The following is a 26,956-nucleotide window of genomic DNA, read 5'->3' on the forward strand; positions in this document are numbered from 1 at the left end:
TCCCAGAAGAATAATGTCAGGAAAGCATCTCTCACTTTTTTTTCTGGCTAGGTGGAATCTTACTAAAATGAGCGAGGTCTCTTACTTCATGCAGCTCTGTTTATCCAAATAATATTGGGACATGACACAAAACAATACACACATATACTTCTAAGGAAGAAAAAGGTGATTCTTTTTCCATTTTACAAAGTAGCAGGATTTTCTTCCAGAGACTTTTTTTAAAAGGGGGGTTCGCACTTATTTCTCCATTTTTATGGTAATGAAGAAAGTAAATACTATTTTATCAAATAAAGCAAAACAAGAGAAAACATTAAAAGAAAATGGGGCCTTATGAAATGGGACCTGAAGTGGAGAAAACTTCTTGTGTAAATATTTTAAAAGCTGCATGGTGGTAATCAAAGATAAAAAGAATTATGGGAAGCAGAGCCATGAAAACAGGGCAGGTTAATAATCACTTGGAGATGACTATAAAAGAAGACAAAAGAAACAGATCTCCCAGAGCCTCTCCCAGTGTGAACCTATGCAACCGTACACACATTACCATACCACCATAACTCAGCAGATTTCAGAGTCAGAAGACTAGGAAAAGGAAGGTTCCCTGTAGGTCAGGGTTTTGATGACTGGCAAACCCTAGCGAGTGTGCACTGCAGTTGTCTGAACCACTCCCAGTCTGGAGTTAAATATAGAATTTAGTTTCTGGAACTAATGGTCGTCTTAACCTTCACAGTCCAAGTATTCACTGAAAAAATTAAAAGTAAAAGGAGGAAGGAAAGAGATTGAAACCAAAATCCAAGTACTAATAAACTGTCCTGGGAAGAATTCCAAAATGCAGAAAATACCAAGAGAATTAAATTACAGAAACCTCAAGCAACATTCTAGAAACACACTATACAACTTGCCTCTTCTGCGTGGGTTCTCCCAGGACGTACAGCACGCTGACATAATAAAATGCCTTTACACTGGACCCACGTCTCCAATCAGATGATAGATTTGATAACACGTCAGGTTAGCAGCAGTGATACCAAATTTTAATTTGGTTTTGTTACAATATTGTGGTGGTGATGCTGTTTTTCTTCACAAAGAGGTACTTTTATCCTAAGAAACTATTTTTAGATGCTTAAATTTGGGGGGGAAGAGATACTCTTAGTTGAAGTTTTTGATATTGATTCTTTGTTGGAGGAGATAACAGGAAAATATTTTGGGTTAATTTTTAAGCTGTGTTTTGAAGATTGACAAAGGTTAAAACAACAACAAAAACTGTTTTACTTATAATTTCATGGGATTCTGGGTTTTAGTAGTGATTTGGTTTTATACCGTTCACTGAAGATGAACATGAAAAGAATCTGAGGAACACAAATATAATAGTCCATAAAAAAATAAAACATGCAATCTGAATTACAAACACATACACAAGGTATTCAGTTTGCCTTTCTTTTCCTGAACACACCCAGATAGACTCATCATTCAGCTACTTGGATGAAAAATAAGAGCAATAAATAACCTACACACACAAATCTGGCTCCAAAGCTGGTATTCTTAACCATTATGTTCTACTGCTTCTGCCTGTCACAGCTAGATACTCTTACATTTATTCCTGTGTCTAGTTAAAGCCCTTTCCAAGTTGTTGCTTCTCTTTCTATCTTGCTGAATTATAACTGGAAACCTGTATAAGGGGATTTGAAGGTTTCTTTTCTCTTTCTGTCTTGAGAATAGGTACAACAGCCAGATCTCACTCTTCTGTGTCCTCGTCACACAGCCAACACTCCAGAGACAACACTGGTCTCCAAAGCTAAAAGAATATCCAGCCCTAAACACTGAAAGGTTAAAAAGAAAAGCAGATTAGAAGCTTTGCTCCTAGGCCACAATGCCCCCAAACTTCTGAACACATACTCTAAAGACTTTTCAGGCCTCCTAGGCTCATCACCCCTTTATTCCTTTCCCTCTGAAATGTATTCTCCCCATCTCTAGCCCCTTTCTTCATTAGTAAGTACACTGTTGTATGAATGAACCAAGGGGCAGCTGGGTTGCAGAATAAAAATCACACTTGAGCCTTACATCGTTTGTACAGGTATCTCAGACATATGTTATAGGTGCTGCTTCCCTCTTGTGAACATGTAAACTACTTGAGGGAAGGTTAGCTCTGTGCTAACACACAGCAGATGCTTGATAAATAAGTGAGTGAATAAATATTAGTACATTCTCTAAATCTATTTTATTCATGAAAATCTGGTCAGGTCTGGTTTGGACAATGACAACAAAAATCTTTTTAATTATGGGAAATTTCAAAACTTCAAAGTAAAATAAACCCACGAGCCCCCATGTCCTATTATCCAGCTTCAACAATTACAAATCGTTTTGTCATTCTTGTTTCATCTTTCCCTCATTACAATCTCCATATGCTCTTTGAGCGGAGGGAAGGTTGCAACACATGTTAATCTAGTGGCACCAGACTTCAGAGATAAGAAAGGCCAAGTCCATGTATTAAAAACAATCGATGTACACCCCAATACAAAGGACACTCCTCTTGGTTAGTAAGAGCAACTCCAATGGTTAGCACTGTCTAAAGGTCTATACGTGGCTGGGCCCCTTGTTTAGTTTGTGGCCCTGAGAATTTATTCAATTCATAAAGCCTTGATTGCCTCACCAGAAAGAGCAGAAATTGGGACACTGTGAGGATTAAATGAAAATGACAAACACAGGGTGAAGCAAAAGTAGCTTTCCATTGTAAGAATATGAAACAAAGTTGTGCTATTATTATTTTCCATACAAAAAACTGTGAATCTACCCTTACCCCAGCCTGTACATGTGACACCCCTAATAGTGCACTAAAGGTTTCTTTTTAAAAACAGCTTTATTGAGATATAATTCACATATCCAAAATTGACCCATTTAAAGTGTGAAATTCAATAGCTCTTAGTATATTCAAAGAGTTGTGTGAGCATCACCATGATCAATTTTGGAAATGTCATCACCAAAAACAGAAACCCAACACCCCTTAGCCTCCCCCCACCCACACACGAAACACCTCCATCCTCCAGCCCTGGGCAACCATGTATCTACTTTCTGTCTCTATAGATTTGCCTATTCTGAACATTTCATACAGTCAGAATCCTAATAGTGTCCTTTGTGACAATAAATGTTGCTGGAAGTAGGTATTTTAAAAGTCAAATATGTAGTATACATAATGCAATGAGGTCAAAGAAGTGAAAAAGGCAAAAAAAGGGAGGGGGGAATAATGTACTTGTGAAATGAGTATCTGCTGTTAGCCAGGCACAAAAATATGCAGTAGGAGAAAAATTTTTCTTCATGGTAGGGAATATCACTGAAGTGCTTTGGGGATGGTAAGAGGCAGGAACACAGAATCTGTGTGTGCTGTATGCCAGCCAGAGTTCTTTTCCAAGTGCCTCCCTCTCCTCGTGTAAACGAGAAGCAAGGTCATCATGAGAACAAAGACGTGGAGTACACAGAGAACAAAGTATGGAATAATTGTTCAGGAGAGTGAGAAAGAATGAACTAGGAAGACAGAGTCTGGCGGAATTAAAGACCCACTTGAGGTTCATGGTCATGAATTTAAAACGAGATCAGTCAGCAGGGTTTTAAGTTTTCCTCTAGCCACATTTAGCTGCAAAAGTACAGAAACAGCGTAAGAAAATAAGGCAGGAAGAGAAGAGCAGGGTTTAACTAGGGTTCATTCCTACTAGTGACTTTCTGCCTATTATACTGATGGCTCCTATACGTTCATTTCTAGTGCCACTGAAAGCTCCTAAAACAGAAATTTTGAGATATCTTCACAGTGAAAGCTCTTAAGTAAAAGAAACTTAGATTTAAAGAAAGTTGTTTAACATTGGTTATGCGGAAGGCATTCCAGTATGTGCTTCACATATATTATTTCACACACATCTCCTAACTTCTCATAATAACCATCCCTATTTTACAGAAAATTGAAAATTCCTAAAGATTAACATAAGGCAAAGCTGAGATTGAACGGCAAGTCTGTCTGACTCTACAGCCCACCCACTCTTCACTACATCAGAGTACCTGCCCGAAGTGAAACTGTGATTTAACAGTTCACTGTTGGTGGGACTGCAAACTGGTACAACCACTATGGAAAACAGTATGGAATTTTCTAAGAAAACTAAAAATGAACGTGCCTTTTGACCCAGCAATTCCACTATTAGGAGTATATCCTAAGAACCTTGAAACACCAATCCAAAAGAACCTATGCACCCCAATGTTCATAGCAGCACAATTTACGATAGCCAAGAGTTGGAAGCAACCTAGATGCCCATTGGTAAATGACTGGATCAAAAAGCTATGGTACAGCCCTGGCTGGTGTAGCTCAGTGGATTGAGCACGGGCCTGCGAACCAGAGGATCGCAGTTCGATTCCCAGTCAGGGCACATGCCTGGGTTGCAGGCCAGTTCCCGGCAGGGGACATACGATACATTGTGTGTCCTCGGCAGAGGCAACCATACATTGATATTTCTCTCCCTCTCTCTTTCCCTTCCCCTCTAAAGATAAATAAATAAAATATTTTTTTTTAAAAAAGCTATGGTACAGTTACACAATGGAATTCTATGCTGCAGAAAGGAAGAAAGAACTCCTAGCCTTTGCAACATCATGGATGGAACTGGAAAGCATTATGCTGAGTGAAATAAGCCAGGAAGTGAAAGACAAATACCATATGATATCACCGTTAACAGGAATCTAAACAACAGAACAAACAAGCAAGCAAAATATGACCAATGACACTCAAATACGGAACAGGCTGACAGGGTCCAGAGGGGAGAGGGGGGAGAATCATAGGGGAAAAGGGGACGGACTCACATGAACAAGTATAAAGGACACATGGACAATAACTAAGGTGGGGGGCGGAAATCGGAGGGAGGTGGGGAGCACTGGGGGGGCAGGGCTGGGAATATAAGACAGAAAACTGTACTTGAACAAGAATTTAATAAAAATTAAAATTAAAAAAAAAACAGTTCTGAGACTGGCTCCTAGATGAACACTCCGAGAGCACCTCCATGGCTGAGCTGTCCTTCAGACTCCTGCTGTCATCTCTATGTTCAGCACGGAACTGGTTTGGCTGGTTTGTATCTTCATTGCTTTTTCTGACATCTATGATCTTCTATTGGTTTTCTTTCCCTTTGCTTTAATAATATAGTCTGGGTCCTTACCACTCACGCATGCATTACTCTAACAACAGCCTCCTAGCTGGCCTCAGTCTATCCCTTCTCCAATTCATTTACATACGTGTATAGGCTAGTCACTTTCTTTACCCCTTTTAGAGAGAAAGGAAGGGAGAGAGAAACATCAGTGTGAAGGGACAATCTATCAGTTGTCTCCCATATGTGCCAGGATCAGGATTGAACCTGCAACCCAGGTGTGTGGCCTGACAGGGAACAGAACCCACAACATTTCGGTTATGGGCCAATGCTCCAACCAGCTGAACCACAGTGGCCAGGATTCTACGGTTCTTAAAAATAAACTGTAAATAATAAAATATCTATAGTACAGAATCATGAAGATTAAATAAGATCAGTTGTCGCATGGAATAATGATGAATAAGGTCACTAATTATACATAAACTGTAAAATCTTATTCAAGTGACACAGGACAGATATAGTACAACTCACATTTATTTCACATCTGCCTTCCCTTGACTCTAGGTGTCTGATACGTGCTCAGACATGTACTGATCAGCTGGTTTTTTTGCCCATCCTCCATATTCCCACTAATATCATCCAATAGACCAATCTGATCAGGTTTAATCTCCTTAATGATTAATCCAGAAAACCAAAGCTAAAGTATAATTAAACATGGCACTTATTTAATTATAGCATGCATAGTATGATAAAGCCCTGAAGAATCAACGTGGAGATGCTCCTAATGAAAATCTCTATGTTTGCCACAAAGACCCGATAATCTAACATTATAGAATCGTTTCTCTGATTCTGTAACTAGTGAACTATCCCTCATCCACTAGAGTGCGGCCAAACTCACCACTCTGGTAAAGTCTTCCTGGCTTTCTTCTGCTTCTGTGCATCTCATGATCCCGCAAACTTATTACTATTTTCATAACAGTGTTTATTCCTCCATTCCGTAATTGTTTATATGCCAGTGCTCTCCCACCTCCAAGTGTGTGAGATAATGTACTTCAAGGTAACTACAGAGTTGAGAAAAAGTTCTTTACAGGAGAATTGTAGCTGATTAATGCAAAATAAATGAAAAAATTGCAACACACCCATTCTACAACCCCTTATGAAACAACTGAGTAGGAAAAAAATGCATCAGCAGATGATGAAACAGTGGTTTCCAATCCTGGCTGTTCTTCAGAGTCACTTGGGGACTTTTCAGATATACCTCTGCCTCGGTCTCACACCCAGAAACTACGATTCAGTTGGTCAGGGGTAAGTACTCATCGGTAATGTTGGAAGCTCCCAGGTGATCCTAATACGCAGCCAGGAATAAGACTCACTGCTCTAAAACTATTTGGTAGATGGGGGAACTTTATAAGAAGTAGATTGGGATGATGGGGCTGAATCCACTGTTTAATCTTAGAGTTACTAAAAATGGGACATCCAGACATTTTGTGCCTCCTTACATGATGTAACAGGAAGGACAATGCACCAGTTATGTGCCAAAAGGACTGAACCAGAATCTAATCAAGACCCTACATCGAATTACCTGTGTGCAGAAAATATGCAGTCATATTAAGAGACACTACTCAGATGTTAACTGGCCAAATCTAAAGTGTGGTAAATTCATCAGGACAAATCTTTGGTCTCTTCAACAAAGAGCATGAAAGAAGTTTGTGTGTGTAAGGAACTGTCGAAAATTAGGACACTCAAGGGAAATATCCACCAAATGCAGTGTGTAAAAATAAATGCTTGATAAGTGAATGAATGCTCATTAGAGAAAAAAATCCATCATTCATCATGATTTGTCATTCAATCTTGTACTTTGAAAAGCAGGGCTAGATGAGAAAAAGGATGCAGAAGGCTACTCATTTTGGCATGTGAATTAGTGAAATACCTGTGTCTGTCATGGTCACAGAAAATTTTCTAGAATATTTCAGTGGACTTAACGTTTGGTTTTTAATCTACATTTGTATTTACCTTAAGATTCTGAATGAAGAGTAAAACAAAACAAATGAACACAGGGTGAATATAACCACATCTTTCTATTGGGGACGAGCTACAGTTGTTCTGCATCAGAGCTGTCCAATAAAAGTTTCTGCAGTGACAGGAATATTCTATAACTGTGCTGTCAGTAGCCACGAATGACTTTCTAGGCACTTGAAATGTTATGAATTTTATTTAATTTTAAATAATTTAAATTTAAGTAGAGTATAAGACTACATCTCTCCTTTCTACCTGTAACATTTTCTCCTTTCCTTTTACCTAATTAACACTTCCCATATCCCCTGTTATAAGATCTCCCAGCACCAAGTACCTTTCCTTTTGTACCTGTGTTACAGTTGCAATGTTACCTTCATCTATGTGATCATCTGGTTGTTTATCTCCAACCTGACTGTGAACTCCAAGAGGGCAGGAACTACTTGCATTCATCAGTGTGTTACTGGGCCTACTCAAATATTTTTAAGTAAATGTTATTATCAGGTAACATTGTGTAATTGAGGTATTGTGGTATTATCAAGACTTTTCATTTCTCATAGTTCCATGTGATTTGATCTAAAATTTAGATCCTCCTTTAACACACATATAACATATACACGAAAATAAAGAGAACTGTATCATGAAATCCCAGGTAAACATCACCAAGCTATAGAAATCATCAACTAACTGATACTCTTGGTTTATCCACACCCGTGCCCCATCCTTCCACCTTGTGTTAATTTTAAGTAAATCCCAGACATCATATTATTTTATTATGTATTTCAGTACACATTTCTAAAAATAAGAACTCTTATTTTTATAAGTGTAGCACCATTTATATGTAAGGAACCATTATCATAACTGAAACAAGAATCATTATTTATCCAGCCAATGGTCAAAAGATTTTTTTTTAACACTTGAAGAAACTGAGTTGTTATTCTTAGGGTCTCTCATATCATTGATTTTGTTGGCTTAAATCCCCACAGTATCATTTAACAGAACTTTGTTTCGTATTTCCTATAAACCTAGAGCTGGGTCTAACGGCTTGCTTTGATCCAATTTTGTTGGAAAGAACACTCTACTGGGGTGCTGTGTACATCCTCCAAGAGGTACACAGTGCCTAGTTTGCTGACTTTCGGGGATGTTAGCAGCTATGAACAATCATTGTCAAACCTATTATCTCATGAGGTGTTTGCAAAATGATACTATTCTAATTATATTACTCCCTTTTCATTTATTAGCTGGAATCCATCCGAGAAAAACTGATTAACTGAAGATAAAGTTCGTATGTGAAAGGCCCATAAAATGCTCAGTTCTTTCCTTTTACCACTTTTAAATACTTAGTTGGCTCTCTAACATTCTCCAAATACTCAGTTGACTCTCTAACATTCTCCAATAATTCTCCAAATTATTGACCAATAATTTTTAGTATCATTATTAGACATGGATTTTTAATAAGTTTGATGTGCTTCAATCTATTACAATTGGTATCTCTACTAATATTCAAACTGTCCCTTTCTTTAGAGAGTGGGAGACTCTTCAAGGTAGCTCCTGAGTCCTTCTGACATCACTGATCTGGAATGGCCTTCTTTTAACAGGATGTCTAGTCTCATCATGTACATTTCCTGCCCCAGGCTTGGAATCAGACATTTGTTGAAGAGGTGGTAATGGGCCCTGGCTGGTGTGGCTCAGCGGATTGAGCACTGGCCTATGAACTGAAGGGTCTCCAGTTCAATTCCCAGTTGGGGCGCATGTCTGGGCTGTGGGCCAGGACCCTGGTTAGGGGTGTGTGAGAGGCAGCTATTGGATATTTATCTCTCACATGGATGTCTTTCCCTCTCCTCACCCTCTCTGAAAATAAATAAATAAAATCTTTTTTTTTTTTAAAAAAAGAAGTGGTAATGGAACTTACAGTCACAACCTGGGCTGTAGGCATGCTAATTTCTACTAGATGGGTCATTGTTTATAGGCCTTTTGAGTAGGTAGAGCTAAAAAGCTCTCCCTAGGCATTTTCCACAGAAAATGTAATCCATTATACCACTGTTTATAATTCAAATTCAGTATCACAGAATTTTCCCATCAAAATTATATCTGACTTTGTAACAAAATTGATAAACTGGTCCTAAAGCTCACATGGAAATTCCAAGGGACCCACAACAGGCGAAACAATCTTCCCTTCTTAAAAAAGAAGAAAGCAAAGAATTCATACTTCCAGATTTTAAAACTCACTACAACATGACAGCGATCACATCAGTACACTATGCCATAAGGATAGATATATACGTACACAAATGGAACAGATTCGAGAGTTCAGAAATGCACCCTCACATTTAGAGTCAATTGATTTTTGACAAGAATGCAAGACTAATCAATGGGAAAAGAATAGTTTTTTCAGTAGTGCTAGGACAACTGGACAGTCACATGCAAAATAATATTGCGCTTCTTCTATCATATCGAAAAATTAACTAAAAATGCATCAAAAAATTAACTAAAAATGCATCAAAGATCTAGGTGTAAGAGTTATAAGTATAAAACGCTTAGAAAAAATAAGAATAAATCTTTGTGACTTTGATTTAGGCAAAGCCTTCTTAGATATCATAGTGAAGGCATAAACAACAGACACAAAAAATAAATTGGACTTCATCAAAATTAAAAACACACATGTTCCAAAGGTCACTATCAAGAATGTGAAAAGACCACCCACAGAATGGGAGAAAGTATTTGCAAACCATGTATCTGAAAGGGGACTTGAACCTAGAATACACAAAAAAGTCTTACAATTCAATATAAAAGACAAATAACTCAATTTAAAAAATGGTCAAAGGATCTGAACAGATATTTCTTCAAGGAAAAGATACAAATAACCAATAAGCAAATGAAAAATGCGTAACGTAATTAGAGAAGGAAATGCAAGTTAAATGAGACTGCACAAGAACAATAAGATTCTACTTCACACACCCGAGGACAGCTACAACCAACAAGACAGACAATAACAAGTGTTGGAGAGAAACTAGAACCATCATGCTGAATGAAATATAAAAATGGTGCATTGGCTTAGGAAAAGTCTGGCAGTCCCTTAAAAGGTTGAACACAATTACTATATGACACAGCAGTTCCACTAGAACACAAATTTTGTTCACGGCAGTATTTTTCATAATAGCTAAAAAACTGGAAACAATCCCAAATTCCATCAACTGATCAATAAATAAAATATGGCACATCTATATAATGGAATATTATTTGATAGGAAAAAGGAATGAAATACCAATGTATGTTACAACACAGATGGAACTTGAAAACATTATGCTAAATGAATGTGAGTCACAAAAGGCCATATACTGCGTAAGTCCATTTACATGGGAAGTCCAGAATGGGCATATCTACGTACAGAGAGAGCGGGTTAAGGATCCCTGAAGGCTGGAGAAGAGTCAGGGGAGAGTGACTACTACCTGGCAGCTTCCGATGGTGACATTGCGAAGAACATTTGTGTGACTGTGAATATTATGACAAGTGTGTATTGCACACTTTAGGTAGGTGAGCTGTACCTCAATAAGGCTGTTATTAAAATAATAAACTTGAGATACATTTCTACCTTTATGCATACACATATGCAAGATTACAGTTTTTAATTCTTTTGATTTTTTTGTATCTCTTTTACAAGGAAAATCTTGGTTTATAATAACATTACTATTTTATCTATATTTATGTCTATATCTATACAACTAGAAATAATAGTATCTGAATAAAAATATTAACAAAATTACTAAAAACGGTATAAAATGTTGTTGTAGTTCTTATTTCTAAACTGGGAAGCATAGTCAAAATACTGTTATTATAAAGTTATTTGATATAGTTTCTAAGAGTTTAAGTCACCAATTTATATATAGGTTTGTTTTTTTTTCATTCTAGTTATTTTTTAGGTATCACCTTCCACTCATTTCAATTTAATTTTGCTTTATAACTACATAAAACATTTATATTACAATGTCAAAACAAGGTATATTCAGAAGTCTAGCTTGTCCCCTCTTTTTTTCTCTTCTATTGGTAACCACATCATTTATTTGTTTTTTCCCTTCATTTTAAAACAAGTTATAAGCAAATACACAGATACATTAACAATAGCCTCCTTTATACAACAGACACGGCCTTTTGAAAATAACATTATATCCTGGAGATCAATGTATATAAAGAATTATTCATTCTCAAAGTTGTAAAAATGCAATAAAAAAGCCTTTCAAAACATTAAATACCGCAATGGTACAGAAGGTCACAGTATTGTTTTTGTTTGGAGAAAGGAAAAATTCATTCCTTTTTTCAGTTGCATAGCATTCCACTGTGTGAGTCTAGACACCCAGCATGTGATATGAATGTGCTATAGTTTATTCGCCCTACCAACAGGCATATAGGTTGACTTCATTACTTTTATATTATTACAAACAGGGCTGCTACCCTTTCAAATTATGCCAGTATGTCTTTGGGTTAATTTTCTAGATGAAGAAATGCTGAGGCAAGGGCAAACCCACGGGTTCCTCTCAACAAAGTTGTGCCATTTTGCATTCTCACAAGCAATGTATAGTGCCCGTTTCTCATTTCTCTACAGCCCAATCAATAAAAAAAGTTGGAACTTTCAGATTTTTGCCATTGTGATAGGAAAAGAATGGCATCTCAGTATAATCTGAATTTGAACTCCCTCCCTCCCTCTCCTGTGTTCACAGCCCTCTACCACAAAGTTTTTCTTCTAATTTATACATTGAAATTAGTCAATTCTTTCCCTGACTGCTTTTGGATTTTTGAGTCAGTGTTAGAAAAAATTTCTCCATCTCCAGAATAGAAAGGAATCACCAATGTTTTCTTCTATTATTTATATAGACTTGCTTTTTAAATTTATTTGAAATTTATCTTGGTGTATAGTATGAAGAATAGAATAGTTTTTGACTTAACTAATGTATGTGAGTAAGGCTAGGACTTGCTGGCTTTACAGCCTGTGCATATGTACTCACCCATTCAGTCTAGGAAAAAACATCATGCACTGCTTGGAGGCCAGGAAATTTACATTCACGTTAGAAAATAAAAAGTTCTGCCCTAGCTGGGTAGCTCAGTTGGTTAGAGTGTTACCTCGACACGTCAAGGTTGGGGACCTGATCCCTGGTCGGGGCACATGTAAGAAACAACCAATGAATGCATAAATAAGTGGGACAATCAATGTTCCCTGCTCCAAATATTAATAAAAATAAATGAGTTCCATTTTCACTGTTAAAAACTATACCGTGACCCTCTACTATTGCTATTACTACTCTGAAAGGCTTTTTGCAACTACTGGAATAAACCACATACTTTCTTCCTGGTTGTGCCAGGCAAGATAAAATTAAACCAAAGTTAACCAATTCCTGGATTAAAGACATTTATTAATAAAAATTAGGGTTAAAAAGTGAAATTTAATATTAAATGGGGGCCTTACACAGGCTAAGTGCTCGGTATCTTTTGAACAGCAACCGAATCACCATGATATTGTGACTAGTTCTTGTTCCCTTGTAAAAAAAATAAAAAGAACTGCAAAGCCTTCAGCATTCAAGTCTTAAAACGCACTAGGAATATTTCCTATCATTATTAATGCTATCAAGTTTTAAATTAATCCTTCCTCACACTGACATTATGTGATTAATATATATTGGTATCTTCACAAAAAAAATTAAATTAAATGAGGCAGTAGCACAATTAGAACTTATACCAACTAGGAACTAATACCAAAGCTTATTTCGTTACACAGAAAAACATGTACAACATTGCAAGTCAGTTCAACATTATTATTTAATTTTATGTCTGTTACATGGTGAGATCTGAAGAAAATTTTTAAAGGAATCAAGATTTCTTGAGAAAAATCAGATTGTACATGTTAGTTCTCTAGGACCATATACCTCATTCTTTCACTTTAATCAAGCATATAAGGATTTGTTTTATTCAATAAATGGCTTCTACTCTTATCCACAATAAAGAGAGTGAGGAAAGGAACAGATGATGACATCAGTGATAACCTACAGTCTCATTTTGGCTACTGGAGCCAACCTTTTCCTGAAGCAACCTTTTCATTTCAAATTATCACAAGAACAGACAGATGGCCTGAACAACAGCATTTTAAATCTCTTTCTCTTTCAGGTAGCAAAGTTAATAAGCTGGGAAATAATCAGGAAATAGGCAGGAAGAGCGATGGCCAAAGTACTGGATGACATATTATTGGTTACTGGCTATTGAAAAACTTCATTTTATAGGATGAGGAAGCTACAGCTCAGAGTTTATAACGTGCACAAAGTTACTCAGCTGGGTTAAAAGCAAAGCCAAAACCAATTTTAGGTCTTCTGACTGAGTCAAATGCTCTTTCCAATATGTCATTAGACTGGTCAGACTAGATAATTGGGGAAAAAATCCCCAAAACCTGAAGCTTTCTCAATGTAAATATCTACTCTTTATCAGCTTAGAAGTTAAACCTAGTTTTATGCATTCGATTTCATTTTTTTTACTACTGAAATTGAGAAATGTCAATATGAAAACCCATTTGTTTTTACCTCTGCTTAATATATTTTTTTCCTCCTCATTTAATCTTAGGAAGTATTTTTGTACTGGAAAATTATTACCTTATTTCACATAAAACAAAATCCTATAAACATTACTTATAAGTAGGAGACTAAAAGGATAATTCTACTTTAGATCCACCCTAAATACACTGAACACTTTGCATTTGTATGTAATTAATTTATACCATTTCCTATGGGACACCTGAATCCAAAGTCAATTCAACTTTAAAGAGCACTGAGTACCTACTACGGATCAGGTCCTGGTGCTATAGTTAGATGGTTAACTACCAAATCAAAGTAAAAATACAAGTATTTCTGACCTTTGAGACTCAGTGCACCTATTTTTACCAAAGAAAGTTCAATCTCAGTGGCCTCCCAGTGTTGCCCTGACACCAAAACCAGACTAAAGTAAATTATTGGCCAATATCCTTGATGAGCAGATGCAAAGAGCCTCAATAAAATACGAGCAAACTGAATACAGCAATACATTAAAAAAATCATACACCATGATTAAGTGGGATTTACTCCCAGATGCAAGGTTGATTCTATACCCACAAATCAATTAGCCTGATACAACACATGAACAAAATGAAAGATAAAATAGTATGATCATATCAACAGATGCAGAAAAGAAAGCATTTGACAAAACCCAACACCCATTTATGATTAAAAACTCAGCAAACTGGGGACAGAGTGGGCATAATAAAGCAACATATCACAAATCCACAGCCAACACCATAATCTACAATGAAAATCTGCAGCTTTTTGTTCAGGAACAAGACAGCACTGACCACTTTCAACACTTTTATTCAATATAGTGTTGAAAGGCTTAGCCACAGTACTCAAAAAGAAATAAAAGGCATGAGAATTGGAAAGGAAGAAGGCAAACTGTCATCATTTGTAGATTAAATGACACTATATATAGAGAACCTTAAAGATTTTACCAAAAAAACTATTCGAACTGATAAAATGAATTCAGTAAAGTAGGACACATTAATATTCAGAAATCTGTTGCATTTTTATCAACAACACACTATCAGAAAGAGAATTTAAGAAAATGATCCCATTTATAGTTGCATCAAAAAGAATAAAATCCCTAGGAATAAACTTAACCATGGAGGTAAAAGACCTATACGTGAAAATGTGTGAGACACTGAAGAAGGAAATTAAAGAAAATACAAATAAATGGAAGGAATACTGGGCTTATGAAGTAGAAGAATTACTACTGTTAAAATTTCCATATTATACAAACCAATCTACAGATTTAATGCAATCCCTATCAAAACACCAATGGCATATTTCACAGAACTAAAACAATCCAAAAATTTATATAAAACCACAAAGACTCCAAAAAGCCAAAGCAATCTTGAGAAAGTAGGACAAGATTGGAGGTATCATGCTACCTGTTATCAAAACTAAACTAGGTTATAATAATGAAAAGAGCATGGCTCTGACATTTAAAACAGACACAAAAATCAATGGAAGAGAACAGAGAGCCCACAAATAAACCCATGCCTATATCTATGTCAAGGGAGGCAACAATCTATTTAATACCAGAGGGTAAAGACAGTCTCTTAATAAATGGTGTTGGGAAAAATGGACAAATACATGCAAAAGAATGAAACTGGCCATCATCTTAAACTCAAAATGGATTAAAGACTTAACTGTAAGATTTGAAACTATAAAACTCTAGAGGAAAACGTAGGCAGTAAACCCTCTGACATTGCTCTTAGTAATTTTTTTTGGATATGTTTCCTTTAGCAAGAGAAACCAAAAAATGAACAAATGGGACTACATTAAACTAAAGAGTTTTTGTACAGCGAAGGAAACCATCAGCAAAACAAAAAACTTACTGACTAGAAGATGATCCTTGCCAATGATACCTCCAATACATATGGAAGGAACTCATACAACTTCACACCAAAAAACAAACAATCCAATTAAAAAATTGGCAGAAGACCTGAACAGACCTGTCTTCTCCCAACAGGACATACAGATAGTCAATAGACATATTAAAAGATGCTCAACATCACTAATCATCCAGGAAATGTAAATTAAAACCAATATAAAATATCACCTGACACCGGTCAGAATGGTTATCATCAATAAATCAACAAACAAAAGTTGTCAAGAAGTGTGGAGAAAAGGGAACCCTTGTGCACTGTGGGTGGGATTGTAAATTGGTGCCGCCACTATCAAAAACAGTATGGAGGTCCTCAAAAACTTAATAAAACTACCATATAACCCAGTAATTCCACTTTCGATTATTTATCTGAAGAAAAGCAAAACACTAATTTAAAAAATATGTGCACCCATGTTCACTGCAGCGTTATTTACAATAGCCAAGACAGAGAAGCAACCTAAGTGTCCATCGACATTTGAATGGGTAAAGTAAAAGTGGAACATACACACAATGGAATATTACCCAGCCATAAAAAGAACAAAATCTTGCAATTTGCAACAACTTGGAAGGACCAAGAAGGTATTACACTAAATGCAATAAATAGAGAAACACAAATACCATATGATTTCACTTATATGGGAAATCTAAAAAACCAAAATAAGCAAAAAAAAAACCAAAACCAAAACCAAAACCAAAAAACCCCAGAAACAAATCCACTGATTCGGTAAACAAGTTGATGGCTGCCAGATGAGAGAGGGGTTGTGGAGATAAGTGACAATGGTGAAGGGATTATGAAATACAAATTGCTGTTATACAAGCAGACACAGGGATGTAAGTACAGCACAGGAAATACAGTCAATAACACTGTAATAACTGTATATGGTGCCAGGAGGGTACCAGACTTTTGGGGGATCGCTTTTTAAGTTATATAAAACTCTAACCACTATGTTGTACACATGAAACTATATAATACTGTATATAACTGGAAAATTTTTTACATTTAAAAAACTTCTCAGTGGCCTCCTACATAATCATTCAATTATTTTATTGAATTTCAGATATCAAAGAGTTTTCTCAAAATAGAATATGAAGATCTAAATTTTAAAAACTTCTAGCTCTTTGAGAAAGACACAGTCACAGCTACAACTGTGAGCTCCGTCGGCCCCCTCCTACTCCTGACTCCCTGCTGATTACTCTCACTGAGGAGCAGCAAGTCCTTAGGAGGCCGTGCCACAGGCATGGCTTAAAGATACCAGAGAGACACTGGAGGAACCAGGGGTGGCAGTTCACCAAACTACAGTTACTCTAACCAGCTACAATGTAAAGTCTTTGGGGAAGGTGTTAGCTAACTTGATCAGAGGTGCAAAGGAAAAGAATCTCAAAGTGAAAGGACCAGTTTGGATGCCTGCCGAGACTCTGAGAATCACCAGTGCAAGAAAAACTCCCTGTGGGGAGGGTTCTAAGACTTGGGACTGGTTTCAGATGAGGATCCACAGACAACTCACTGACTGCACAGCCCTTCTGAGACTGTTAAGCAGACTCTTTCCATCAGTACTGAGCCAGGAGTCAAGGCTGAATCACCATGGCAGATACTTAAATCAACCTTTTTAAAAAACTGACAATTGTTAAGAAAATTCTTTTAAAGTTTCTTAAATTACTGAGGACACTATTAAATTATATTGAGAGATGTTAACTCCAGTTTTACGAATTCTCAATGGTAAGAACATGTTAGTTCAATAATACAGCATTTATAATACTCACGAATACTTTTAGAGATAGAACCTAGATCCCGAATTATTTGTTTGACGTGAAAACTGTCCAAATCTATCTTAAGTGTCTCTCTTTGGAAGACTGCTCACAGGAAAAGGAGACATGTACCTTTCCATGACAGCCAGGCACTCCTTTCTCCAGGTGAATCGGCTCCCTCGTCGCAGTCGGAAGGTGCCGGATGTAGCAGAGACGGGGGGAGGCGTTTGTCTCCATTCAGGGTCTTCTATTGGAATAGGGGCTGGTCTCATACTTAGCGTAGCCCCTGAAATAAACAAGGTATTTTTAGCCAATACTTATTAATTAAAACCAATGATAAATATATCATGAAACCAACAATAAACTTTTGCTCCTCCATTGAAACTTGCAGGCCTAATACATTTGATAGTTATATATTTTAAAAAGTAAAAATTTGACCAAAATAAAAATCCAAAGAAACAAAAACTCTTCCTTAAAAAATCATTATTTTAAAATGTCTTTTTCTTCAGATTGTCTTTTGTTTTTTATCTGTGTCATTTTTTTAAAAAACAAAGCTTAAAATCTATCTCTTTTCCAGCCCTGGCCAAGTAGCTCAGTTGGTGAAGAGTGTTGTCCCAATAAGTCAAGGTTGCGGGTTCAGGACATATACAACAATCAACCCATAGAAGAATCAATCAATAGATGCATAAATAAGTGGAACAAGAAATCAATGTTTCTCTCTCTCTCTGTCTTCCCCCTTCCTCTCTCTAAAATCAATAAAGCTTTGTTTGAACATAGCCATATTCACTCATGTACATATTTGCTTTTTTTTTTTTTTTTTGCATTACAATGGCAGAGTTGAATAGCTGTGACACAGACCACATAGCCCACAAAACTTAAAATATTTACTATCTGGCCTTTTATAGAAAGTTTGCTGCTGACCCCTGGTTTAAAAAATTTCTGGCCCACATACTATGAAACTCTAAACTGAAACCCCCTTTTCAAACAGTTCAAGAAAGAGCGTTCCATTCTGCCAAGATAACTTGGCAATTCAGTCTGAGCCCAATTCAAAGTTACCAAAGTTTAGTTATAAGAAGGAACTAGGGAGCTGGAAAGTTTAAAAATCTTTGTTTTGGTACCTTTCTGAACATGAACAGGAATTAGAGCCTGACAAGGGTGCTGGAATCTATCTAAATAGACTACATAAATTTTGTTCAATGGCCATGATAAAAGGTCCAAAACAGGGCAAGCTAACATCATGGTTGATGAGAGAGAGGTAGAAATGGGCTTGGTAAGGCAGCAGGTCCTCTAACCCAAGTCCGGGCTCTGATAAAAGAACAGAGAATAGAGAACTTGGGGCTTCTGTGGGTGGAGGACAGGGAAGAGGTCAGTGAATTCCGAGAGTTACAGTAGGCTACATACACGTATAGCATGCTTCTTAGTTAAGTAGAGTGATAAACGGGTACAGATAAAACCAAAAATACAAAAAGCTTGGCTCAGTTGTGAGGTTGAAGGAAATAAGCCAACTGATAACAATGGTTCTTTCTTTGTATTGGGGTTAATTGGTAATACAATTATGCTTTTTTATAATATTCTGTGTTGTTCAGATTTTTTACAAAGAAACTGAATGAAATCAAATTTGTCAGGAAAGAAAAGAAAGGGCAAAAGAGGAAGAAGGAAAAAAGGAGGGAGAGAAGTGAGTAGTGGCTGATTACTTCAATAGAAATCAAAGGTAACTTATGTACAAAAAGTGGATATTTTGAATAATTTCAAACCTGTAAACACACTTCATTTGAAACATAGTATTACCCCTTTACTTTTGAGGGTTTTCCCTTTCTTTTTCTTTTTTCAATGTAGCAGTATTTAAAAATAGCATAAGAAGTACTCTGGAAACACTAATAGAGATTTGTTCTAGAAAACTTGGTTCAACTTGCTTTGGTCAAAATGGGTGGAGAGCAACTGAGAACCCCAGAAGTTGTTCAAAATTATTGACTTTGACAGAAAAATACAAAGATACTAGAATACAGGAACAATGTATATAAGACTTTAAACTCCTCTGAAATAAACTATAGTAGTTCTGGGTTTTTGAAACAACCAACTTTTTGTGTTTTCTTTAGAGGAAGTGTGTTACCTATTTTCTTCACAGAAACATTTTCCCCCCATATTATATTTGGGCTCCCATTAAGACAAAATATTGCACATTTATCTAGCAAACTAAGAAGGGAAAAAAAACCCTCTTCCTAATTTGCTGATAGATTTTTAAATTTTGATAAATGTATTCTTTGTATATGTAATTTCTTATCAGGGTTGTTTCTAGGTGGGCCTTATGAGGGTAACTTTTGGGTGAGCCTTCACCAATCAGCTGTTAAAAGTATAACTGACAGCCCAGGCTGGTAGCGCAGGCCTGTGATTCAAAGGATCGCAGTTCGATTCCCAGTCAGGGCACATGCCTGGGTTGCAGGCCAGTTCCCAGCAGGGGACTCACGAGAGGCAACCATACGCTGATATTTCTCTCCCTCTCTCCTTTCCTTCCCCTCTGAAGATAAATAAATAAAATCTTTTAAAAAAAAGTATAACTACAAGCATGTCATTACGACTCCATTCACAGAAACTAGCCTCTCCAAAAGTACTTTCTTAACCTGACCCCACATCACACATGCGATCTCCACGAGGCTCTGACACTCTGCAGCAGTAAGGGGAGGGGAGTAATACTTCTTTTCTCCAAATTTACTTCATGGGCTTGCTGAATAAGCCTCTTGGCAAACTTTCTTTAATTGTTCAGTTTAAAAATATGCGGAATCAGTGCCATGAGCCAAGAAGAACTCAGCAAACCCTGTCTGCTACAGTAACGTTTACATCAGACAAGGGAAAAGACTGTCGGGGCTTCATTTGATTAAATAAAGGAGCTTCTGATGTCAACCATGCTGAATTTAGTACTCACTCCTTTTTTTAAAAAATAGGCATTTTCTTGTAAATGTTTTCATAAGAAACAAGATAAAATGTTTGCAATCACTTTCCATCATACTATTTTATTCATATGCCTTGGCAAGCTTTGGGTTATGCTGGGAAATTCTGATGACGGTTCTGTTTATCAGAGAATTATACTACATCTATATGTATTGGATTATCAGTAAAAATAACCTAAATATCCATTCTATTATTTTTCTTGCTGAGTCCACTTAAAGAGAGAGCAACAACAACAAAAAACCACCACCACCAAAAATCCTTTTCCAAATGGATCCAGAGTGAAAGGGTTGAAAAAAAGAACTTTAATCATGATTAATAGTCTAAGCCCAGGAATAGAGAATGTTCAAACATTTTTTTGTTTTTAAAATGCTTACTTAAATTTATGTAAACAAAGTACTTTCTTCATTTTGTGATTTTTCCTTAAATTTAAATTTTTTCTCAGAATATATGCAAAGGGATGGTACCATTTATATTTCTTTTGATGAGCTCTCTATCCTGAATAGAAAAAAAAAATTATTAAATAAAAGAACTACCTACCAATAAAAATTAGTGGTATTTTTTACCTAACAGCCTCTCAAAAGCAGGTCTGTACTATGTGAACCCAGGGTCTCAGTTTTTTGTATCTTGAAAGCTGTTAACAAGGCAGGCTAATTTTTTTCACCTCCTGCCTTCCTTTTTCATTATACCTTATATTTACTTTTTGAATATATAGTACAAATACATGGTACAAAATTCAGAAAGACACAAAAGGTTACTTGTTAACAACCCTCAGGTCCACTCCACAGAGCCACTCATCAATTCCTGGTGCGGCCTTCCAGAGATGTTCCCTGTTTGCCTCAGCATAAACGTGTATGTGTTTGTTTGCATCCTATATAAATGGCAATATGTGAGAGTCACTGTTTCGTGTCTTACTTTACTCACTTATGAGTTGAATACTACCACATATAAACCCAATTCATATAAAGCCAACTCTTTGAAGAAAATAGCCATGTAGCCTCCACAGTAATTTAGGTAACCAATTTTTAACCAGGGAAATTTAGGTGGATTCCAATCATCTCTGCAATGACATGCAGAATAGATTCTGATGTATCACAAGCAACTACTAACTATATAGTAGATTATAGGCTACAAGTAGGCTATTAGATGCTAACATAGGTTTAGTTCATGTTATAAAAAAAATAGTAGTTTCAAAGTGTCCAAGGAGTAACAAGAAATAATATAGTTCTTCAGCTAAAATCTAAAGTTAAAATCCAAGGCTTTTGGTCAAGATGGCATCATAGGTAAATGCGGTACTCACACCTCCCACAACTACATCAAAAATACAACCAAACTACACAACAACCATCAGTCAGAACTGCCTGAAACCTGGCTCAACAGTAGTCCTACAACTAAAGATATGAAGTAGAAGTCTTATTGAGACTGGTAGGAGGGGTGGAGACCTGGAATGGGTAATTCCCATGTAGCGGATAAAAACAGGGAGGGCTATCTTGACTGCAGAAGTCCCTCCTGAGGAGCGAGGGGTCCCAGGCCTACACTAGGCACCCTAGCCCACGGTTCTGGTGCAGGGAAGAGCAGTCCCCATAGCTTCTGGCTGTAGAGACCAGCAGGGATTGTGGAAGAGGGAGACAGAACGCTTCTGGAGTCCCAGGCATTCCTCTTAAAGGGCCTATCATGACCTTATTCAGACTCACCCCTTCTTAGCTCCAGTGGGCAGCATCTCAAAAGCCACCAGGGACATACCAGGAGGACCTGAAGTGTCCGTCATCAAGGCAAGAGCTAGAGGAACAGCCTTCTCCCAGAGAGAAGTGCTGGCAGAGACCACTGTTCCTTTTCTGAGACCCTCCTCCCCTCACCAAACTGGCAGGTAGGTGCCATAGCTGAGACTCGATTAACCTGCATCATACTGTTCACCCCACCCTGAAAATTTCCGAGACTCTGCCACACCAACTCACGGGGGCCCACCCAAGGTGTTTCTGGTGGTGTTTCCATACGAATAGCCTGTTTTGGCTCATGCTTCAGACTTTCCTAAAATCTCTTAAACAAGCAGCATCTGGCCTCAGTGTGTCCCATACCTCTTGCTCAGTAGCCCCAGGCCTGACACTAGCAGCAGCTGGCCTTGGCTCACAGTTTGACTCCTACTTGGTACCTCCAAATGTAGCACGAGTAGCAGCCTTCTACAGATCACTCATACCAGGCAGCTCTGGGCAGAACACAGGCAGTGGCTCAACTTGACCTATAGCTCCTGGGAGGCCCCAGAGCCAGCACATCCAGTGGACAACTTCAGGCCATATGAAAGCATCACTCAGCTATCTTCACAAGTGACACAATCAAGGGACAGACTCAGCAGGCATCAGAGCCCCGCTGAAGTCCCACTCTGTGCAGTGAGCACCCGCACAGCTGATCCTCCACAGTGGACACAGTCAGTCCTTGCAGGTGATGGGCCTTGGGGTAAATCCTCCCACTGGCATACCAATAGCAATCAGGGCTCAACTATAACACGAGGGTGTACATAGCCCACATGGGAAATAGGCAGGGGATACACCTGGAGTCCAAGCTCAGGTGAACAGGAGGCTGTGCCACTAGACCCAATAGGACACCTACTATATTAGGTCACTCTACCAAGCCCAAGTGATATAGCAGCTCTACATAATACACAGAAACAAACACAGGGAGACTGCCAAAAATAAGGAGACAAAGAAACATGCCTCAAACGAGAAAACAGAAAACAGAACCAAACTCTAGAAAAAAACAAATCACAACAGAGACAAGCAATGTACTTGATGCAGAGTTCAAAACATTGGTTATAAGGATGCTCAATGAGCTTAGGGCAAGAGTAGATGAACTCACAGAGAATTTCAACAGCATGAAAAAGTACATGAAACCATAAAAAAGAACCAGTAAGAAATGAAGGCTACACTAACTGAAATGAAAAATAATTTACAGGGAATCCACAGTTGAGTAGAAAAAGCCAAGAATCAAATCAGCAATTTGGAATATAAGGAAGCAAAAAACACCCAAAAGAAACAAAGATCAAGAAAATGAACACTTTTGGGACAACTTCAAGTATATCAACATTTGCATCATGCGGGATGCAGTGCCAGAAGAAGAGAGGAAGAAATAAAAAATCTATTAAAAAATAATGACAGGAAATTTCTCTAACCTAGTCAAGAAAATGGACATACAGACTTCCAGCCAAGATGGAGGCATAAATAGACATACTGTGCCTCCTCAAACAACCAAAAGAAGGACAACAACCAATTCAAAAACAAAAAACAACCAGAATTGACAGAAAATCAAACTGTATGGAAGCCTGACAACAAAGGAGTTAAGGAAGAAACATTCATCAAGACCTACAGGAGGAGTGCAGATGGGCAGAGATGGGGTGGAGAGGGCTGGTGGCTGGAGGACCAGGGTGGGCGAGGCTGAGGCTGACAGACAGGGCAGTTCCACATTTGCATGAAGATAAAGTGGAAGGAACAACCGGGAACAAGACAGACCATGCAACCCAGAGCTCCAGTGAAGGAAAATAAAGCCTCAAAACGTATCTGGCAAAGGAAACAGACTTTCAGGAAGTCCAGGAAGCTCAGAGGGTCCCAAAGAAGCTGGACCCAAGAAAGCACACACCAAGGCACATCATAATTACATTACCCAAGATTAAAGATAAGGACAGAATCTTAAAAGCAGCAAGAGAAAAGGAGAGAGTTACCTACAAAGGAGTTCCCATTAGACTATCAGCTGATTTCTAAACAGAAACCTTATAGGGAAGAAGGGGCTAGAAAGAAGTATTCCAAGCCATGAAAGGCAAGAACCTACATCCAAGATTGCTCTATCCAGCAAAGCTCTCATTTAGAATGGAAGGGCAGATAAAGTGCTTCCCAGATAAGGTCAAATTAAAGGAGCTCATCATTACCAAGCCCTTATTATATAAATGTTCAAGGGACTTATCTAAGGAAAAGAAAATAAAAAATATTAACAGTAAAATGACAACAAGCTCACAAGTACTAACAACCAAACCTAAAAATAACAAACTAAGCAAACAACTAGAACAGGAACAGAATCATAGAAATGGAGATCACATGGAGGGTTGTCAGCGGGGGAGCAAGAGGGAGAGAGACGAGGAAAGGGTACAGGGAATAAGTAGCATAGATGGTAGGCAGAAAATAGACAGTGGGAAGTTAAGAATTCTATAGGAAATATAGAAGCCAAAGAACTTGTATGTATGACCCATGGCATAAACTAAAGTGGGAGAATGTGGGTGGGAGGGGCTGTGCAAGACAGAGGGGAATAATTGGGGGAAAATGGGACAACTGTAATAGCATAATCAATAAAATATATATTTTAAAAAGAATAAAATGTTGTAAATGCCAAAAATAAAAAGAAAATGGACATACAAGTCCAGGAAGCATAGAGTCCCAAACAAGATGAACCGAAAGAGGCCCACACCAAGATACATCATAAGTAAACTGTAAAAGGTTAAAAACGAAGAGACAATCTTTTATTTGCTTATTTATTTTTAGAGAGAGGGGAATGGAGGGAGAAAAACAGAATGTGTGGTTGCCTCTCAAGCGCCTCCTTTTGGGGGACCACAACCGAGGCATGTGCCCTGACTGGGAATCAAACCAGTGACCCTTTGGTTTGTAGGATGGTACTCAATTCACTGAGCCACACCAGCTATGGCCAAAGAGAGAATCTTAAAAGTAGCAAGAGAAAAGCAATTACTTACTTACAAGGGAGCTTCTATAAGACTGCCATCTGATTTCTCAACAGAAACTTTGCAGGCCAGAAGGGCTGGCAAAGAATATTCAAAGTAATGAAAAGCAAGATTAGTCAGCAAAGCTATCATTTAGAATGGAAGGATATATAAAAAAGCTTCCCAGACAAGAAAAAGCTACAGGAGTTCATCATCACCAAACCAATATTACATCAAATATTAAAGGGAAGAAGAAAGAAGGAGGTTCAAAAGGGAGGGAGGGAAGGACGGAGAGAGGAAAAGGAGAAAAATAAGGAGAAGTGGGGGGAGGAGGAAGAGAGGAGATAAAAAATATAGAAAATAAAATGGCAATAAATACGTATCTATCAACAACTGAACCTAAAAGAATAAATGAACAAGCAGAACAGAAACGGATTGATACATACAGAGAACATAGATGGGATGGAGGTTGGGAGGTTGGGTGAAAAGATGAAGGGATTAAGAACTACAAATAGGTAGTAATAGAATAGATGGTGATGTAAAGTACAGCACAGGGAATATAGTCAACACTATTCTGATAACTATGTATGGTGTCAGAGGGGTGCAAGATTTATCAGGATGATCAGCTAGTTACATAACATCTAATCACGGGGTGTACACATCTGAAACTAATATTCTCTGTCAACTGTAATTTAAATATAAAAAAATTGTATAAGTCAAAGTACACAAAATAAAATTGCACTTATCTAGAAAGAATTCCATACCACATTAGCTCTTATAATAAAGATTAAAATGCAAATGAAAACTTTAAAAATTAAGTTTTAGTCGCTAATATCCAATTACTGTTGATGCAAGGAAAACTACCAATTGAATTATGAAATTATCCTCAGTTTAAATTATGTCCTACAGAAAACTTGACTAGAGAGAACTCAGTACCAGTATGGATTTGATTTTCAAATTAAAAAGGAAAAGAAAGAAAAAATGGAGATAGCTGGTGATATAACTTTAATGAACAGCAAATGCATATGATTAGAGCAATTTTACTCTTAAAAGGAGGCAGTATCTCTATAAAGAAACAGCTCCTAAACAACAGCTGCATGAACAATGTTAGTCCTTTCCCATTTTGCTGTTTCAATGCCTTAGTTCCACCTCCCTCCAATCTCCTGATGATGGGTGAACCTCGCTCTGGTTCTAAGATAAACTGACATCAGGAAATAAGATTAAAAGCAAAAATAAAACTATTTTTCTTAAAAAAAAACAGCTTAAGAAGAACACAATACCTCCCAGTGCTAAAAACTGAATTCCAACAGTAGTATTCTGCAGTGGGCAGTGCCATCAAATCAGCTGCAAAAAAGCTATAGCTTGGTCCCCCTTCCTGTTTCTAGCGAATGCACATTCCTGGTGATCTGAGTGCCTGCTTGGGAATGGAGCCCAGCCCTGAAATCCCAGGGTGGGAATTTCACCCCACCAACTGTGATGAGATTATATGTTAGGCACTGTTCTCAGTACTAAACACACAAGTAACTGCCTGACACAGATGAGTAGTGTCCACCTTCCAAATTCCTCATTTTAAAACATCCTGACAATCCTTTTAGTGCTCTCCTGGTAACCAATTTCTGGAATGTGACCAGGCTCATGAAACCTCTAAGCAAAGTTCCTTATTTACCTAGTAGAGCCCTTGCTATTAGCCAGCTTAAGCTGCTCTATTAAACAGACAAATGCCAATGTTTGTCCCTCTTCATGTGATTTGCTCTGCTGTGAATCATGGGAGAAGTGATGTCTTTGGGAAGACTGCAGTGAGCTGAGTTTTGAAGTGTTGCTTCAAGTGTGACACGTCTTAGGACTGTGCTGTCCTACACGGTCGCCACCAGCAACATGTATATTCAACACTTGAAATGTGGCTGATTGGAAACAGGTGCTTTAAGTGTAAAATACATATTGTATTTGAAAGAATCAGTACAAGAAGGAAAGACTAAATGTTGAA

The 26,956-nt window shown here is 37.6% G+C and overlaps 1 protein-coding gene across 9 annotated transcripts in view; it reads right to left on the reverse strand.

Annotated features, from left to right (window-relative positions):
* The window catches only part of HMBOX1 (homeobox containing 1), a 166,148-nt gene that overhangs the window by 29,797 nt on the left and 109,395 nt on the right, over positions 1-26,956 (reverse strand). For all 9 annotated transcript variants that reach the window (XM_037042202.1, XM_037042199.1, XM_037042201.1 and 6 more), the window contains exon 7: positions 17,469-17,622. In XM_037042202.1, coding sequence (XP_036898097.1) covers positions 17,469-17,622 — 154 coding nt within the window. The remainder of the gene's footprint in view (positions 1-17,468; positions 17,623-26,956) is intronic.

Source organism: Sturnira hondurensis, unplaced genomic scaffold (genome assembly GCF_014824575.4).
Source record: "Sturnira hondurensis isolate 20B ecotype Veracruz unplaced genomic scaffold, ASM1482457v3 Scaffold0003693, whole genome shotgun sequence".
NCBI classification, from domain to species: Eukaryota; Metazoa; Chordata; class Mammalia; order Chiroptera; family Phyllostomidae; genus Sturnira; species Sturnira hondurensis.